At 40.1% G+C, this 18,006-nt stretch overlaps 1 protein-coding gene across 11 annotated transcripts in view; it reads right to left on the bottom strand.

Moving 5' to 3' along the window:
* The window catches only part of SRPK2 (SRSF protein kinase 2), a 310,240-nt gene that overhangs the window by 7,780 nt on the left and 284,454 nt on the right, over positions 1 to 18,006 (bottom strand). For all 11 annotated transcript variants that reach the window (XM_073328503.1, XM_073328508.1, XM_073328505.1 and 8 more), the window contains 3 exons: positions 17,607 to 17,676; positions 16,842 to 16,934; positions 16,330 to 16,422 (listed from right to left, as the gene is read on the bottom strand). In XM_073328503.1, the coding sequence (XP_073184604.1) occupies positions 16,330 to 16,422; positions 16,842 to 16,934; positions 17,607 to 17,676 (256 nt within the window). The remainder of the gene's footprint in view (positions 1 to 16,329; positions 16,423 to 16,841; positions 16,935 to 17,606; positions 17,677 to 18,006) is intronic.

Genomic DNA, 18,006 nt, shown 5'->3' with positions numbered 1-18,006 from the left:
GCAACAAAAATGATTAGGGGTAAGGAACGGCTTCCGTATGAGTAGAGATTAATAACACTAGGACTTTTCATCTTGGAAAAGAAACAGCTAAGGGGAGATAGGATCGAGGTCTATAAAATCATGACTGGTGTGGAGAAAGTAAATAAGGAAGTGTTATTTACTCAACACAAGAACTAGGGATCATCAAATGAAATTAATAGGCAGCAGGTTTAAAACGAACAAAAGGAAGTATTTATTCACACAATGCACAGTCAACCTGTGGAATTCCCTGCCAGAGGATGTTGCGAAGGCCAAGATTATAGCAGGGTTAAAAAAAGAACGAGATAAATTCATAGAGGATAGGTCTATCAATGGCTTTTAGCCAGGACATACAGGGATGGCGTCCCTAGCCTCTGTTTGCCAGAAGCTGGGAATGGGCGATGGGATGGATCACTTGATGATTACCTGTTCTGTTTGTTCCCTCTGGGGCACTTGGCATTGGCCACTGTCGGAAGACAGGATACTGGGCTAGATGGACCTTTGGTCAGAGCCAGTATGGCTGTTCTTACGTTTGAGACCCATTTGGAGAATCTTTGGGCCGATATTGCTACGCCTTTTGACCTTTCCACAATGAAGAGGAAAAGATTAGGAGATTTTCTAAAGGCCTTTTTCCTGTCCAGATAAAAGGCTAAGACGCTCCTAATGTCTAGTGTAGGCAGTATAGCTGCCCTGGTATCATGATAAAGCTTTGGATAAAAGGTTAGGAGATGAATCAGCTGTTTATGTGAAAAGACAAGGTCACCTTGGGGATGAACTTCAGACGTGGCCTAAGAGTAGCCTCATCTTTAAAGAATACTGTGAAGGGGGGGTGCCATTAGTGCTGCTATCTCCCCTATTCTCCTCGTCAAGGTGATGGCCACCAGAATTGCCGTCTTCATTGACAGGTATGTAAGTGAAGAAGTGACCATAGGTTCAAAGAGCATTCTAGTCAGGCTCTTTAAAACTAGATTTAGGTCCCATGTTGGAGTGGGGTGTCTGGGTTGGGGATAGAGGTTCACTATGCCCTTGAGGAATCTCTTTGTAGTTGGATGGGCGAAAACCAAGAATCCCTCAATTTGCTGATGGAAAGCTATTATAACTGCAAGGTGTACCTTGACCGAACTGAGGGATAGCCCTGACGTCTTGAGATCCAGCATACAGTCCTATACCACAGGGAAGGTGGAAGACTCCGGGTAATTTGTCTGGAATTGCACCAAACCTGAAACCTAATTCACTTCGCAGGTAAGCGTGTTGGGTAGCTGATTTTCTACTGTGTAGTAGCATTTCCTGCACCTCCTCGGAACAGCAGGTCTCTATGTGCTGGAACCACAAAGGAGCCAAGCCTTGAGCTGGAGGATCCGCAGGTTGGGATGAAAAGTTTGTCCTTCATTCTGTGGGAGGAGGTTGGGGGATGTTTGAAAAATTGCCAGCTGTGTGAGGTACAAAGAAAAATGGACTTAAAATAAACAAAAACAAACCTTCCCACTATTCTGTTGGTTGGCAAGAAGGAGGGGAAGAGATAGAGAGGAAGGGCCTTGGAAAGAAAGGAGGTTGTACATTTTATCTGGGTTAGGACTGGAATAAGGGTGAGTGGTCTCAAATTGGTTTCTAGCTGAAATCAGTAATTGGCAATGACATCACCTGTTTGTTAAAGGGTATAAAAAGTAAACTCTTAAAGGGTTCGTTGCTAATACCGGCCTGACCACGCTGGAGCCCACCAATATGGGTCTAAGCACCCTAGGTTTATCTTGGTTGTAAGTATCTTGATTAAATACCTATAAATGTTTGGTTACCGTTTGGATGTAGTAAATCGCTTATTATTTAGGCTTTGGGGGAATGTTTAGAGCAACTGTATAACTCCTTTGGATTTAATAAAGGATTTTATGATTAAATTAGTGTTTGGTGGTGTCCCACATTAATATTAATAATTTCAAATATTAATTCTAGCATTTTGGAGACCACAAAGAGATGCCAGACTTTAATTTCAGTTGCTCTGAATCCCCAGAGTGAAGGGGTAACGACCGATCCTCTGGGGCAAGTACAGAAGTTTCTTCTAAAGAGAAATTCAGTAACAGAAGGGGACTACAGGGAGGTACTTTGGATCACTATGTAAAAGAATGCCTGGCAGAGCACAGCAAAGATCTGTACTTGGAGAAAACTCTTTGCAAGTACGGCAAACTGTAAACTTGGCAAACTTGGAGGCTAACTGTACAGCAAACTGTACTTGGAGGCCAACCCTTTGCAGGCAAAGTGCACCACCTTGAAGAATGAGTGCAAAAAAGCACAAAGATAAGCTCAGTGCAGCCAAGAGAAATTGGCTGATAAATGTGTCACTTTGGGAGATAAGTAAGTGATTTAAGGGGGGTTAAAAGGAGCTTTTGCACAAATTAACACTGCAGAGTTTGGAGGGAATTAAACAGTCAGGGGTTGTGGAAACCTTAAAGTGTGAAAGTGTTATAAGAAGTGAGTGCTTGATTTGATAATAAAACCCAGTTATGGCAGTACAACTTGGTATAGTCATGCTGGGTGGAACCCTGGTAGTCAAACAAATTATACAATGGGGTCAGGTGGTGGCTACTACCACCATTGTTTTTGGCCCCAGAAGCCTTTTCAGCTATTCTGAAGGACAATGGGCCCTTTTCCCAAAGGAATGGTCTATAAATAATCAATTATAAATGACTGCTGAAGGTACAGAGACACTCTGATTTAAGAAAAGGAGTACTTGTGGCACCTTAGAGACTAACCAATTTATTTGAGCATGAGCTTTCGTGAGCTACAGTTCACTCTGATTTAAATCATTTGACTATGGCCGATTTAGTCAAAATCACTACAAGGAAATAAGGGGTTTCCATTGGAATTTGCCTCTGAATGCACAAGGGAATGTAATCTGGGTACAGCTGTGTAAAAGGCAATTAAAGCAGTGCAATGGATGTTAAGGAAAAATGTTTTTTTAAAAAATGTAAATATATTTATGTAATTACATAAGGTTTTAAGGACCTAAACAAACACTCCTGGTTTGTAAATCCCTATTTTGTCTTTTTAAAAGATTTCACTAAAAATCTATTTGCATCTTTCATTCAAGGTTGCAAAACTGACAGACTTTTTTGTCAAACACAGGTAGCTAGTGTTATTTGGCTTTGTTATTTAGCGTTATTTTACCTTGGGGTACCTCAATGGTTTTATAAAGTTTAATATCATGTAAATAAGGACTAGAGGACATGGCTGTGGTGGCCAGAACCTGGGTAGTGGGAAGAGATCCTGATCCTTTTTCAGTAATCAAACAGCAACTAAAAGAGTTGCGTGAGAAGAATGAAAAATTAAAAAGATAGTGCACCTTTGGAGCAATAGCAGGGGTGAGGTACACAAGAGAAGAAATGTTAGGAACACTGAGCCTTAAGGTGGCCCTGAGTAAGCAGACAGTCACTTTGATTTTGTGCTTCAGCATTCCCATGAATTCTTATCAAAGAGTTACACTTCATGTGAAAACTGACACGGCCAATATAATGTGATAGCAAATAAAAGTGGAAGTTAAACAATGGAAAGAACATGCATTTCCCCCATGGAATATGCAGCGTATGCTGTAACAGGGGTAAAAGTAATGTAAGCAAAACATGCTAATTAATTAAGATCCTATAAAGGCTACGAAGAGGAGCAATGTTAGTTTGTGTTTTCTTCTTCAGATGGCTGTGCGTTTTGGAAGCAGAAACCAACCCAGCATCAAGATCAGGGAATATAAGAAATGGAACCATTAAAAATCTTATCCAAAAGTTATGATTAATTGTGATGTAAAGTCAATGTTATTAGGGAATGAAAATCTATTTGGTGATGTTTTGTAAATGGAAAAAATAACTGTATTAAAACTAAGTAATTGTAGAATAGATTGAAATGCCCTAGGTTGTAAACAAATACAACTAATTGCTTTGGGTTAAATCTATTAATGATGTGCTATACGTAGATGATATTCTGATGCATACTGCTGACAGGGAAAGCCATTTAAAAGCACTGTAAACCTTGTTTGCAGGTGGTTTCCTTCCTGGGACTAACCCTGCAGTCCCTGGGACTAACCCTGGCCAGCAAGCTCCTGACAAATAAAAAGTTAAGTGATTTTGGAGCTGCCCTTCTCTACCTCAGAAACCGCACTGCTATCCCCCACTGGGTATGACAGGATTTTGTCAAGACTTCATCTCTGACTATGAAGCAATCGCTGCACCCCTGTACTAGCTCCTGAAAAGGTAGGTGGGAATTGACACATCCAGCATACCCAAGCAGTCTAAAGAGGTTTTAACACAAACTCCAGTTCTTCACACCAGATTATACAAAACCTTTTGGATTGCTTTTAGCAACCAGGGACGCAGCCATTTCAGCTGTGTTAACTCAGGACTATCATCACGGGGGAAAAAAAGAACCTATTGCTTATGTTTACAGGGTACTGAATTGAGTTGAAAATCAGCACAGCCCCTGTGAAAAACATGTTTTGACACATTTTAGATATCTGATAGGGTTAGGACACACAAAACTGTTCACTGCTCATACTCCGTTAAAGTATCTTTTTGTCTGGGTCAATCAAAGATGGTACAGTGTCTAGTCCTAGACTGACACAGTGGTCCTTGCCACTGGAAGAGCACCAAATCGAAGTCTGTCCTCTGACATAACCCTCACCTTTGCCTGCAGAACTGTTAATTGAGTTACTCCACATGAGTGTCCTGGAAAAGTGGCCCTCACCCCTATTATAACATGTAGTGTGGCGCAGTGACTGGTTATGGTAACACAAACAAGTTTATTAACTACCAAAAGCTAGATTTTAAGATAGCAAACAGATCAAAGCAGATTATCTAGCAAATAAACAAAAACGCAAACTAAACCTAACATACTAGATAAATTGGACATGAATTAGCAATTTCTCACCCTGACTGATGATACAAGCAGTCCTCCAAGTTTCCATACACAGGCTAGAAATCCCTCCAGCACTTCCCCCGGTTCAGTCTTTGTTCCTCAGGTGTTTCCTTGTGTGGGGAGTGAAGCCTGCCCAGCTGGGGAGGTTAGGGAACACAGCAGTTCCCACAGCTCCCAGACTGCACCCCAGAGGTGACAACACATCACATGCAGTACTATATTTAAATTCTGAAGGGCTGCACCTCGAGGTTCTGACAATGCATGTTGATGGGTCATCCAAAAAAGGGACCCCAGTCACAGAATTTGCAATTTGGGCTCCCTCGGTTTAGGCTGAACCTGTGCAGTGCAGATGTAGTACACACTCAGCACTGTATGTGGAATTGGCTGCTGCTGCGGAGGCATTATCACTCTGTAAAAAAGGACAAGTACTGGCTGGTATAATATGCTCAGACTCTCAAAAGATCTGTGATGCCTTAACATTCCTCCCCTGGTGGAGTATGAATTTATTTTCCAATGCAGATAACAAGCCTTTACGCTATCAAGCCCTTTTGTGCTATGTATGGAAATGAGCAACTAAACTGGGTAATTCAGCGGTATATGTAAAAGTAAAAGCTCATTCCAGACATGAGGAAGCGAGCAAGAAAAACAGCAATCATGAAGCATTTAATCCCAGATAACTCTGTTTCCAGCATCAAGGTGGGGAGGCCCTTACTATATAATACAAATAGCCAGTGCTGCAATGTATCTAGTATGGATAGAATCAGGACCTAAAAGCAAGGATTGATGGCTACATGCTACTCAGTTAAAACTGTTTAGGGGTTCCCACTAAGGGAGCATCAGAACTTGTGTTTTGTTTTGCAGGCTGTTGGTAGTGTACAGAGGCAGGTGTGATTGTGCCTGGAGAACGTGACTCAATAAAACGCAGAAACAACAATCCCAATCTCAGGATATATTGAAATGACAGCTGAAAGTCCAATTCAGTTATGGTGTGAAATAAACAATGCTACTGGATATCACATACAATTCTGCAAGTGACCTGAGGACAAGTAAAAACAAGGTGATTGTGTAAGAACTGACAATCACAGCACCAATCCCTATTTTGGGAATGCTACCTTGAACTTTCCATTTGTGTATACTAGGTATAAGGGGTATAGTACATGTTTTGTGTTTCCTGTAAAATTTAATCAAACAAGGACTTATTAATATATACCCTTTAGAGAATTAGGGAAGGTAGAACTAAGGATGGAACAAATACCATAAATTGAAAAAACAAACAAACTGAGAATGCCCCAAGATGGAGGCAGGATCCAGTGATGAATTGATATTAAGGCTCCTTAAAGAAGTGCTGTACCATGATGTTCAGTTTATAAATATAACTGTTTAATTTGATTTCACTGCATTTGTCAAAAGGAATATGCCCGCAACAGTTTGTCCAATTTTATGGCAAATGATTATGGGAAAGATCTTGTTAAAAAAAAAGCAGAGGTAAAGGCACCTGAATCAATTCAAAGGTGAAGCCAGCGGGGCCTATCCACCAGTTATGTACCAGGATCGTTTGAAGCCAGAGCATCAATCTGAAACCAGGCAGACACAGAGACCTGGTGGGAACACGACTAAGCATTCCAGCACAAGCTGGCTGCAGCTGTATTGAGCCCAATGAATGAGCAAAGCAAAGAACTCATTAATTAAGAACTTTTGAATGTATATAATATGCATATATAATTAATTTGCTTAAGGAAGTACAGCATAAAGTAAAGGAAATAGTTAACCAAACCAATGAATATCATCGAAGCAGCGCAATAGCAGGGGCCATACCATGTTCTGTGTATGGAGAGTATGCACTACACAAAATCAAGGCACCGCACAGATATAGAGAAAGGTAAATTTCCCACTTTTATCACCACAGAGAAATTGAAAACTTGGTATGGCAGAGATCATACTGATCGGTGTAAAACAAAACAAAACAAAACCCTCACAAGGGTCCAATACCATCATGTTAATTGTGGAATAGACACAGGGGTCCTTATGCCACTTATGCTATCCATCCCAGGTCACTGAAACCATTGTCAGAGTATTAACAGTAGAAGTACTGGAAGAAATAAGATTTTAAAAGAGTTTGTTTCTCCTCCTCAGATACTGTTGCAAACTAATGACACGGTATGGAAAGCTCCAGACTTGTCCTATTGCTTGCACTTGGGGGACACCTAAAGCAATCTCCAAACAGCACAGTACAGATACTGGGGAACTGGTAAAGTCAAAACTGCTCATGCTGGCAAAGATAAATGTTGGGTTGTGGCTAAAAGTAACCATTTTTGATATGGACCCAAAAACTGTTATTTTCATTGGCCAAGATTCACTGCAGTGATAAATGGAAAGACCTTACTTCCCAAACCCATTTTTCATAATATAACTAAATTACAGGCTGAATTCAGATTATAGGAGTATGCTTTAAAAGCAGTATCCAAGTCTTGGCATTGTATTCGTCCTTTGAGCCTGGATTTTAAAAGCTTAATAGCCAAGAACAGAGAATGCAGGAGTTAACTAACTTCTCCTGGTGGACAGAAGCACATGACATGGGATTACACCCATGGTGAGGACTGTGATTCAAAGCTTTGGTAGTTCTCTATGTGATTGTGGTAACTGTAATTTTGATTTTGTATTTGATGTTGCAAAATCGTAGAAGAATGTTTAAATTCTTAATGTAAAACCCACATAGCATGTAGGGTTTTAAGGTGGAGAATGTAGAGATGGCTATGAAATTAAAAGAATTAACATTATTTTAAGCTTGGTTAAGAAAATAATGGTTGCTTTATGGTTTGTGGCTAGTAAGGAAAAGGCCCCAATCAGCAAGCAAAAGAACGCTGTGAGAATAATAAGCAGGGTTACTATTACTCGCAGTGTGGGAAGGATGTATGGTTAGAGCTGCAACAACAAGACAAAGAAAATAAAAATCAAGTAATAGCAATGGGGAATTCAATCATTAGAAACACAGATTGCTGGGTCTGCAATGACCAGGAGAACCACATGGTGACTTGCCTCCCAGGTGCGAATCTCTTGAGACATCTACAAAGACTTATGTGTAGTGCTGGGGAGGAGCTACTAGTCATGGTACATGTAAGTACAAATGACATAGGGAAGATGGGAGAGAGGTCTTGGAGGCCAAATTTAGACTGCTAGGTAAGAGATTTAAGTCCAGGATCTCCATGGTAGCATTCTCTGAAATGCTTCCAGTTCCACATGCAGGGCCAGTTAGACAGGCAGAACTGCAGAGTCTCAATGCATGGATGAGACAATGGTGTAGAAAGGAGGGGTTAAGATTTATTAGGAACTGGGGAATCTTTTGAGACAGGTGGAGCCTAAGCAGCGGTCCCCAAACTTTTGAGAGTCATGCCCCCCCCCTACTCTGGCCCACCCCCACCCCCCCAGGCCAGGAGCAGGCCATGGCTCAGGATGGAGTGGGGTTGTGGACAGGAGTAAGGGGGCTGATGGCTGGGGCTACAGCTGGGGGCAGGAGCAGAGCCACGGCCAAGCCGTTGTGGAGGCTGGCAGCTGGGCCCACGGCCAGGTGCAGCTCTGCTCCCGGCATTTCTCCCAGCCTTGGGAACAGAGCCATGGCCAGCAACCGAGGCTGGGGCCTGGCACGGGGCCAGGAGTGAAACCGCACCGAGACTGGGGATGGGGCCAGGTGAGCGGCCAGGATCCAGGAACATGGCTGGGGGCAGAGAGGACCTGGGGGACGCTCCCCTAGAGGGCACACAACACACTTTGGGGAACTCTGCTATACAGGAAGGATGGCTCCACCTAAACCAAAATGGAACTGGATTGTGGGCAAATAACATTAAAAAGGTCATAGAGCAGTTTTTAAGCTAAGGGCTGGGGGAAAACCAACCGGTGCAGAATAGCATGTGGTTCTGACAGAGACATCCCTTAGGGGGGTATCTATTCATAGACTTTCTCTATATCCTAGTGAGGAGGAGAGGATGGCAGATGATAAAATATGGGTAGGATCTGACAAGAAACAGTCAAATGAAAGAGAGACCCATTCAATTACACCACATAATGGCAGACAACTAAAAAGTGATTTTTTTAAAGTGCTTATATACAAATGCTAGAAGTCTAAATACTAAGATGGGTGAACTTAAGTGCCTCATATTAAATGAGGATATTGATATAATAGGTATCACAGAAACTTGGTGGAATGAGGATAATCAATGGGACACAATAATACCAGGGTACAAAATATATTGGAAGGCCAGAATAGGTCGTACTGGTGGGGAAGTAGCAATATAGGTGAAGGAAAGCGTAGAGTCAAATGAATTAAAAAGGTTAAATAAACCAAACTGTACCCCAGAATCTCTATGGACATAATTCTATGCTTGAATAATAAGAATATACCAGTAGGATATACTACCGACCACCTGACCAGGATGGTGATAGTGACTGTGAAATGCTCTGGGAGATTAGAGAGGCTATAAAAATAAAAAATAAATCAATAATAAAGAGGGATTTCAACCCCATATTGACTGGGTATATGTCACCTCAGGACAGGATGCAAAGATAAACTTTCTTGACACCTTAAATCAGGGGTTCTCAAACTTCATTGCACCGCGCCTCCCTTCTGATAACACAAATTACTACATGATCCCAGGCAAGGGGACTGAAGCCTAAGCCTGAGCCCGCCCAAGCTCCACCACCCTGGGGAGGTGGGGGTAGCAAAGCCCGAGTCCCACTGCCCGGGGGAGGGGGAACAAAGCAGAAGCCCAAGGGCTTCAGCCCCAGACAGGGAGCCTGTAACCTGAGTCCCGCCATTCCAGGCTGAAGCCCTTGGCCTTTGGCACCGGGTGGTGGGTCTCAGGCTTTGGCCTCAAACACCAGCAAGTCTAAGCTAGCCCTGGTGATGACCCACTTTGGGGTCCCAACCCACAGTTTGAGAACCACTGCCTTAAATGACTGCTTCTTAGAGCAGCTAGTCTTGGAATCCACAAGAAGGGAGTAAATCAAGAATTGCCTCTCAAGTGGAGTACAGGATCTTTTCCAAGAGGTGAATATGGCTGAGCCCCTTCGTAATAGTGACCAATAATAAAATTTTACTTCCCTGTGGGGAGCAGCGGGAAACACCAAAGCAGCCCAACCTGGTAGCATTTAATTTCAGAAAGGGGAACTACACAAAAATGAGGAAGTTAGTTAAACAGAAATTAAAAGGTACAGCACCAAAAGTAAAATCCCTGTAAGCTGCATGGAAATTTTTTGAAGATACCACAGTAGAGGTTCAATTTAAATGTACACCCCAAATTAAAAAACATAGTAAGAGGACCAAAAAAGTGCCACTTTAGCTAAACAAAGTAAAAGAAGCAGTTAGAGGCAAAAAAGCATCCTTTAAAACGTGGAAATTAAATCATAGTGAGGAAAATAGAAAGGAGCATAAACTCCGGCAAGTGAAGTGTAAAAATATAATTAGGAAGGCCAAAAAAGAATTTGAAGAACAGCTAGCCAAAGACTCAAAAAGTAACAGATTTTTTTTTTTTTAAGTACATCAAAAGCAGGAAGCCTACTAAAAAAACAGTGGGGCCACTGGAGAATCGAGATGCTAAAGGAGTACTCAAGAAAGATAAGGCCATTGTGGAGAAACTAAATGAATTCTTTGCACCAGTCTTCACAGCTGAGAATGTGAGGGAGATTCCCAAACCTGAGTCATTCATGTTAAGTGACAAATGTGAGGAATTGTCTCAGATTGAGGTATCGTTAGAGTAGGTTTTGGAACAAACTGATTAATTAAACAGTAATAAGTCACCAGGACCAGATGATATTCACCCAAGAGTTCTGAAGGAACTCAAAGTGTGAAATTGCAGAACTACTAACTGTGGTATGCGATCTATCATTTAAATCAGCTTCTGTACCATGACTGGAGGATAGCTAATGTAACACCTATTTTTAAAAAAGGCTCCAGAGGTGATTCAGGCAATTACAGGCTGGTAAGCCTAACTTCAGTACCAGGCTAATTGGTTGAAACGATAGTAAAGAACAGAATTATCAGACACATAGATGAACATGATTTGTTGGGGAAGAGTCAACATGGTTTTTGTAAAGGGAAATCATGCCTCACCAATCTACTAGAGGGGGTCAACAAGCATGTGGACAAGGGGGATCCAGTGGATATAGTGTACTTAGATTTTCAGAAAGCCTCTGACAAGGTCCCTCACCAAAGGCTCTTAAGCAATATAAGTTGTCATGGGATAAGAGGGAAGGTCCCCTCATGGATCAGTAACTGGTTAAAAGATAGGAAACAAAGGGTAGGAATAGGGGGAGGGATAGCTCAGTGGTTTGAGCATTGGCCTGCTAAACCCAGGGTTGTGAATTCAATCCTTGAAGGGGCCATTTAGGGATCTGGGACAAAAATTGGGGATTGGTCCTGCTTTGAGCAGGGGGTTGGACTCTGTGACCTCCTGAGGTCCCTTCCAACCCTGATAGTCTAGGATTCTATGATAATAAATGGTCAGTTTTCAGAATGGAGAGAGGTAAATAGTGGTGCCCATCAGGGGTGTATACTCAGATCAGTACTGTTCAACATATTCATAAATGATCTGGAAAAAGGGGTAAACAGTGAGGAGGCAAAATTTGCAGATGATACAAAACTACTCAAGACAGTTAAGTCCAAAGCATACTGCAAAGAGTTACAAAGGGACCTTGCAAAACTAGGTGACTGGATAACAAAATGGCAGACGAAGTTCAATGTTGATAAATACAAAGTAATGCACATTGGAAAACATAATCCCAACTACACATATAAAATGATGGGGTCTAAATTAGCTGTTACCACTGAAGAAAGAGATCTTGGAGTCATTGTGGATAGTTCTCTGAAAATATCCACTCAATGTGCAGTGGCAGTCAAAAAAGCTAACAGAATGTTGGGAACCATTAGGAAAGGGATAGATAAAACAGAAAATATCATATTGTCTCTATATAAATCTATAGTGCACCCACATCTTGAATACTGCATGTAGATGTAGTCACCCCCCATCTCAAAAAAGATATATTGGAACTGGAAAAGGTTCAGAAAAGGACAACAAAGATGACTGGGGTATGGAACAGCTTCCATATGAGGAGAGATTAATAAGACTTGGACTTTGCAGCTAGGAAAAGAGATGACTAGGGGGGATATGACAGAGGTCTATAAAATCATGACTGGTGCGGAGAAAATAAATAAGGAAGTGTTTAATCCTTCTCATAACATAGTAACTAGGGGTACCAAATGAAATTAATAGGCAGCAGGTTTAAAACAAACAAAAGGAAGTCTTTCTTCACACAACGCATAGTCAACCTGTGGAACTTTTTACCAGAAGATGTTGTGAAGGCCAAGACGATAACAGTATTAAAAAAAGAACTAGATAAGTTCATGGAGGATAGGTCCATCAATGGCTATTTGCTGGGACTCAAAACTATGTTCTGAAGTGTCCCTAGCCTCTGTTTTCCAGAAACTGGGAATGGGTGACAGGGGATGGATCTCCTGATGATACCTGTTCTGTTCATTCCCTCTGAAGCACCTGCATTATTGAAAGACAAGATACTGGGATAGATGGACCATTGGTCTGTTCTGGTATGGCTGTTCTTATGTCCTAAAAACTGATTTTAAAGAAACAAGCGCAAACCTTCCCACGGTGCCGTTGGTCAGCAACAAGAAAAGGCCTTGGGAAGAAAGGAGGCTGTAAATCTTATCTGGATTAAGACTGAAAATAGGGGTGAATTGTCTCAAACTAGATTTTAGTTGAAGTCAATAATTGGCAATGACATTATTTGTTTTTTAAAGGGTTCATTGCTAATACCTACCTGACCACACTGGAGCCAACCAATATGGGTCTAGCCCCTGGGTTTAGCCCAGTTGCAAGTATCTTGATCAAATGCTTAAAAATGTTTTGTTGCTCTTTGGATGTAGTAAATTGCTTATTACGTAGGCTTTTAAAGCATGTTTATGGCAATTATATAAATACCATTTGGCCTCTGGCTTTAATAACATAATTTATGGTTAATTAATGTTTGATGGTTTCCCATATTAATAATTTCAAATATCATTAAAAATTCCAACACCCTAGCTCCTCTGATGCTTTCTGGCCAATGACAGACAGTTTGTAAGCATGTTTTCTTTTCTTCAGTCTAGTTGACAGTTGAAACAAAAGGCCCCTTTAAATTCAATCCTTAAATGCAGCTCTTCTCCCACAACCATCTTCACAGCCTTCTGCTGTGAATGACTTTCCAACCAGTGTGTGCTTCAACAGAGCCCTCTGCTCTAATTGACTGGCTAGACTTATTCACAACATTTAGAGGTGAGGCAGTCCCACTCTAGGGGGATCAGTTCTACCATAGTATTTGACATAGAGAAGGGAACAGACATTCTGGGCTTTCAATGTCTCTTCCATAACAAGTAGCTTGGGCCTTTTTTGAGTGGTAAAGGACACAAATGGCACTCGAGGGAGTCAGTATAAAGATTGGAGCCACAGCTGCAGGGCAGAGTGATCTAAATCATTGCTTTACATCACTTGATTTTTGTAATTGATTTAAATCCGGTTGAGGCTTTATAAACCTAAATTTGATCTGGGCTATTGGGACTTTAGTTTAAACTGACAATGAACCAAATTATAAATGCTGGTTTTGGGGGTTGTTGTTTTTGTTTTTGTTTTAATTATACTATTGCAAAGGTATCTTGTCTGAATTTTACAAAACTGTAAAAAATCGAAATATTGAAAATTAAGGCCTTGAGCCTGAAAATACAAACTAATAAACTTTATTCACGTCAACAGTGCCATTGACTTCAATGAGACTACTCCAGTGCTTAAAGTTAAATTTGTGCATAATTGTTTGCAGCAACAGAGGCTACAGTTGTGTTTTTTGATATACAGAGGATATTTTTAAAAACAGGAGGCTAAAATTGGACTTCTAAGCCCACATTTAGGTAAGTGTGAAATTTTCACAAGCACCTAAGTGACTCAGGTGCACAAACCCCACTGACTGCTCATACATCATAGTTTGTAGTTTCTATGGTGTGGCTATTTGTTTATCAGTCTTGTATATGGGTTCATCTATTCTCACAGTAAGGGTGTTCATGAAGCTTGGGACTTATATTTTTCAGCCTGAACATTTTAAGTGTGAAAACTTCTTAGTAGAAAAAAATCTATGTAAAATCTGAAATTCTTATTTGAAAACTAATTAAAGTAACAAGTGCATACATCCAGTTTAGCACTGGGAATAATGTAAAGAATTAACATGTAAATAAAAATTCTGATTTAAATTTAAACAGATTTAAATTAAAAATATAATGATTTAAATTAAAAAATAGAAGTAAATAATTACTTTTATCCACCTTACACTGCTGGAGTAGTGTTTGAAACCCAGTTTCCTGCCAGGATCAGCCATGACAATGAACAATACTAACTGATATGATCCAAATCATCAGTTGGTAATGAACAACTTAATAGAGAAGAACAAATCACAAATAAACGGTTCCTACAAAAAGGCCACCAGAACACTTCTCTATAGGACTAAGGGCTATAGGACTCTATAGGACTTTAGTTTTAACATCAATATTTAAAAAAAAAAAAAAAAGTAACAAGCCAATTAACTATTTGAAAGGAGAACGAGTAAGAAAGAATTTTAACACAGCTGACTGTGCTGGGAGAAACAACGAGGAGTCCTTGTGGCACCTTAGAGACTAACAAATTTATTTGGGCATAAGCTTTCGTGGGCTAAAACCCACTTCATTTCCACTCCATGCACCTGATGAAGTGGGGTTTAGCCCAAGTAAATTTGTTAGTCTCTAAGGTGCCACAAGGACTCCTCGTTGTTTTTGCTGATACAGACTAACATGGCTACCACTTTGAAACCTGGGCTGGGAAAGGAAGTGATGGTTGATTCCTTATCTACTCCTGCACTAAAAGTTCAGATCCACCAGGGGGCACTGTGCATGGCCTCACTGAACACAACTCTGCCAAAGTGGAAATCTGCAGGGGGGACTAACAAAGGAGAATGAGACAATCATTAGAAGTAAATGAATTCCTTTTTCCACATTATATTACGCTTACAAAGTGCCCCAAAGGATTAAAATGTCCTGAATAGTAAAGTTTCCTCTTTTGTACACCACAGACAACTTCAATTAATGACAATTTCTAGGTAGTTTTAAGGTTTTAATGCCTTCTGGTCATTAAGCTGGTCAATCTGTGCTAAACTGGTATTTCAGCCAACATGACCTTCATCACAATCCTTACGAAGAGAGCAATAACTAAAATGGCAGTTTATGTGTGCATTTAAACTCACCACCACAGTGAATCAGTGCTGGATTTGGGAATAGAACCCAGCAGTCCCTACTGCTGCTTAACCACCAAACATCACCACTTTCCACCATGAATTTAATTATGAAGTCTGAAGTAATGCTCTGCCATTATAAGTGCTATTCTAAGCTGGTGTTTTCCATGGCCTGCTGAAGAGAGCATTTAAGAATATCTATTAGTATTAACTTAAATTTTAGACAAGTAGAAGATTACCCTTTTTTTTCATAAATAATAAAAAGAATATGGTGAACTGAATGAGAAGAGAAAATATCAAGGGACACAGGAGATACTGCAACTTGACAACAGAATGATTCACCCACATTACCACAAATTTTAAAAAGTAACTTACATTAGTTAATTCTACTAACCTAATCAAAGACAAAAAGTTAATGGAATCAAGGGAATGACACATTACATTAAAAACATTTTTTGCCCTGTGCCACACAACACACAGGGTAAAAATTTGTTTTAAATGTCCTGTGATACTTAAAATGAGACAGCACTATCCAGACAGAGGATGGAAGCTGTACCCACCCTTATGTCACACAATTATCTTTTCTGCACTCAGTCTAAACACAAATGGTAAGATAATGGCAGGATACATGATCTCTGTGTTGAGTGTTCACTTATCCCATCCCTCAGTTTGACCCATATAAAGAGGGTTTGCTTGAACACTAAATAAGATGAAAACCAAATAACTAATATTTTCCAGAAAGTATTTTAACTCCTTTCAATGGTGCCAAAAAGTGTATATTCCCTGACAGTTCCTTCATATAAGACATCAACTGAAATGGATTGAACATTAGGTCGTATTTGATACACTGCACATATTTAAGCAGTTAAATAGGGTTTCATAGACATTTTACTTAACATCCACAACTTTGTTGAGTACACCATTTAATATAAATGATACAGGGAAACGGTTTTTATTCTGCAACTTCCTGCTCCTCAAAGAATGGTGAGTTCACATTTATCAGGACTCTTCTTTAACATGGTGTCCTCCCTTAAATTGATATATTTCTTCAGTAATCATAAATGAACGTACAATTTCTCCTTTTGGATAGTACTATGCTTTAAATTAGTGTTGCATAAATACCGTTACCTTTTTTGGTGAAAAACTCCTTGGAATATTTCCCCAACATAGCGTATTTTCGAGGGATTTTTCCCAGCAGTTCAATGATCAATGCTATGTGATCTGCATTGGAGAACATTGCCAGCAAAACAGAAACATACAACAGTTTAATCAGTACACTGCATGCACACACTAACACTGGCCCGGTACAGACAGAAATAGATTGATCCTGGTAAAAAAATGTAAGGGCACTTCCACCAAAACTTCTTCATCCAAAATCACTGAACTGCAGTCTTTAAAGATAAGATTTTACCAATAAAGTGATTTAAAATATGTCAGCAATTGTTCCTTTTAAATTAGTGCAACTAAAAAAAGGAGTTCTTCATAGCTTTTTGTTTTTAATTTGTTAATGTTTATATATCAGGGGTAGATTTTTGTTATATGACTTGAGAAAATGCTCTTTATTGGTATGCGTTACAACCAGCAACTGCTATTCCACTTCTGTCTGCATCACGGCGCCTTTCAAAAAGAAGAGGTACTACCTCTGCGATTGAAGAATTCCCGAGAATATTTTCCAGATAGAGCAAAGTGCCTTGGGATATTGCCTAGCAGCTCTATGATGTGTGCTATGTGGTCTATGAAGGAGAGAAAAAAAGGACACAGGAGTGGGAAGGGCAGGGAAAGGATGGGATAAAAAGAGGAGGAAAGAAACCGGAATTAGTAAAAAATCAGAAATTGTTTAAAATCAACAGTGTTTGCAGCAAACCCATGCACAGGTTTCCAGGGTCAGCAGAACTCCGGCATTCTTAGTCGCATTTAGGAACAATGAATGATGCCCATGTTACCGCTGCAAGGGGCATTACAAGCACACAAGCATGGAAATGGACAGGTATATAGATGGAAGCAGGAGTTAATTCTGTGGGGTTTTTTTAAATTAGTAACCAGCTACTTCAAACAATATATACACAAATGTAAACACCTAGTTCAGTGTCACTCTAATAAACAGAAGATACATTAAAACTCAAGTGTGTTGCTTTTTGTAGCTAAAACGTCTTGTTATTTCTCAGTCAGGTTTTCACACATATGCAAATCTTACAAGAAAGCAGTCTAACTCCTTCAGGCTGCTGTTAAGCAAGATGAATGTGTCTGATGAAGGGGGCTTGCCCACTTAATGCTACAGATGGGACTTAAAATTAAAAGATCTGAATTTACAATCTGATACCAAAACACAATGTTTATCAACAGTTTACTCAAGTACACAGATAAACACTACTGTGAACTGTTCAAACATCTCAGAAGATACATACCCTCATCCCTGGAATAGTCTTCACCAGAATGTGGTTCAAACAAATAGTCTCCAGTTGCAAGCTCAAATGCCTAGGAAATAACAGACATATTTATAGCTATTTCAGAAATAATTATTTTAATCTTAGAATTTTGACAATGAAATCTCAAATGTTAAAACAGAGAGAATTACACACCACCTCCATACTGGTGCATATAACAAAATTAATTCCACACATGGACGTAAAAAATTAGAGGGAACAATGCCCCAAACCCCCGGTTGAGAACTGCTGCTCTAGAGAGCATGCTCCCTTGCAACACTGAAGATTCATATCCAAGGCTTCACAAGCAGCAGCAAGCCTTAGTCCATTTCTTTGTACTTAATCAGAATCTATGCCTTAGACTGAAGAACTGGAGAAAACA

This window comes from Lepidochelys kempii, chromosome 1 (assembly GCF_965140265.1).
Source record: "Lepidochelys kempii isolate rLepKem1 chromosome 1, rLepKem1.hap2, whole genome shotgun sequence".
In the NCBI taxonomy this organism is placed as follows: domain Eukaryota; kingdom Metazoa; phylum Chordata; order Testudines; family Cheloniidae; genus Lepidochelys; species Lepidochelys kempii.
This window is presented reverse-complemented; position numbering and strand designations above follow the sequence as displayed.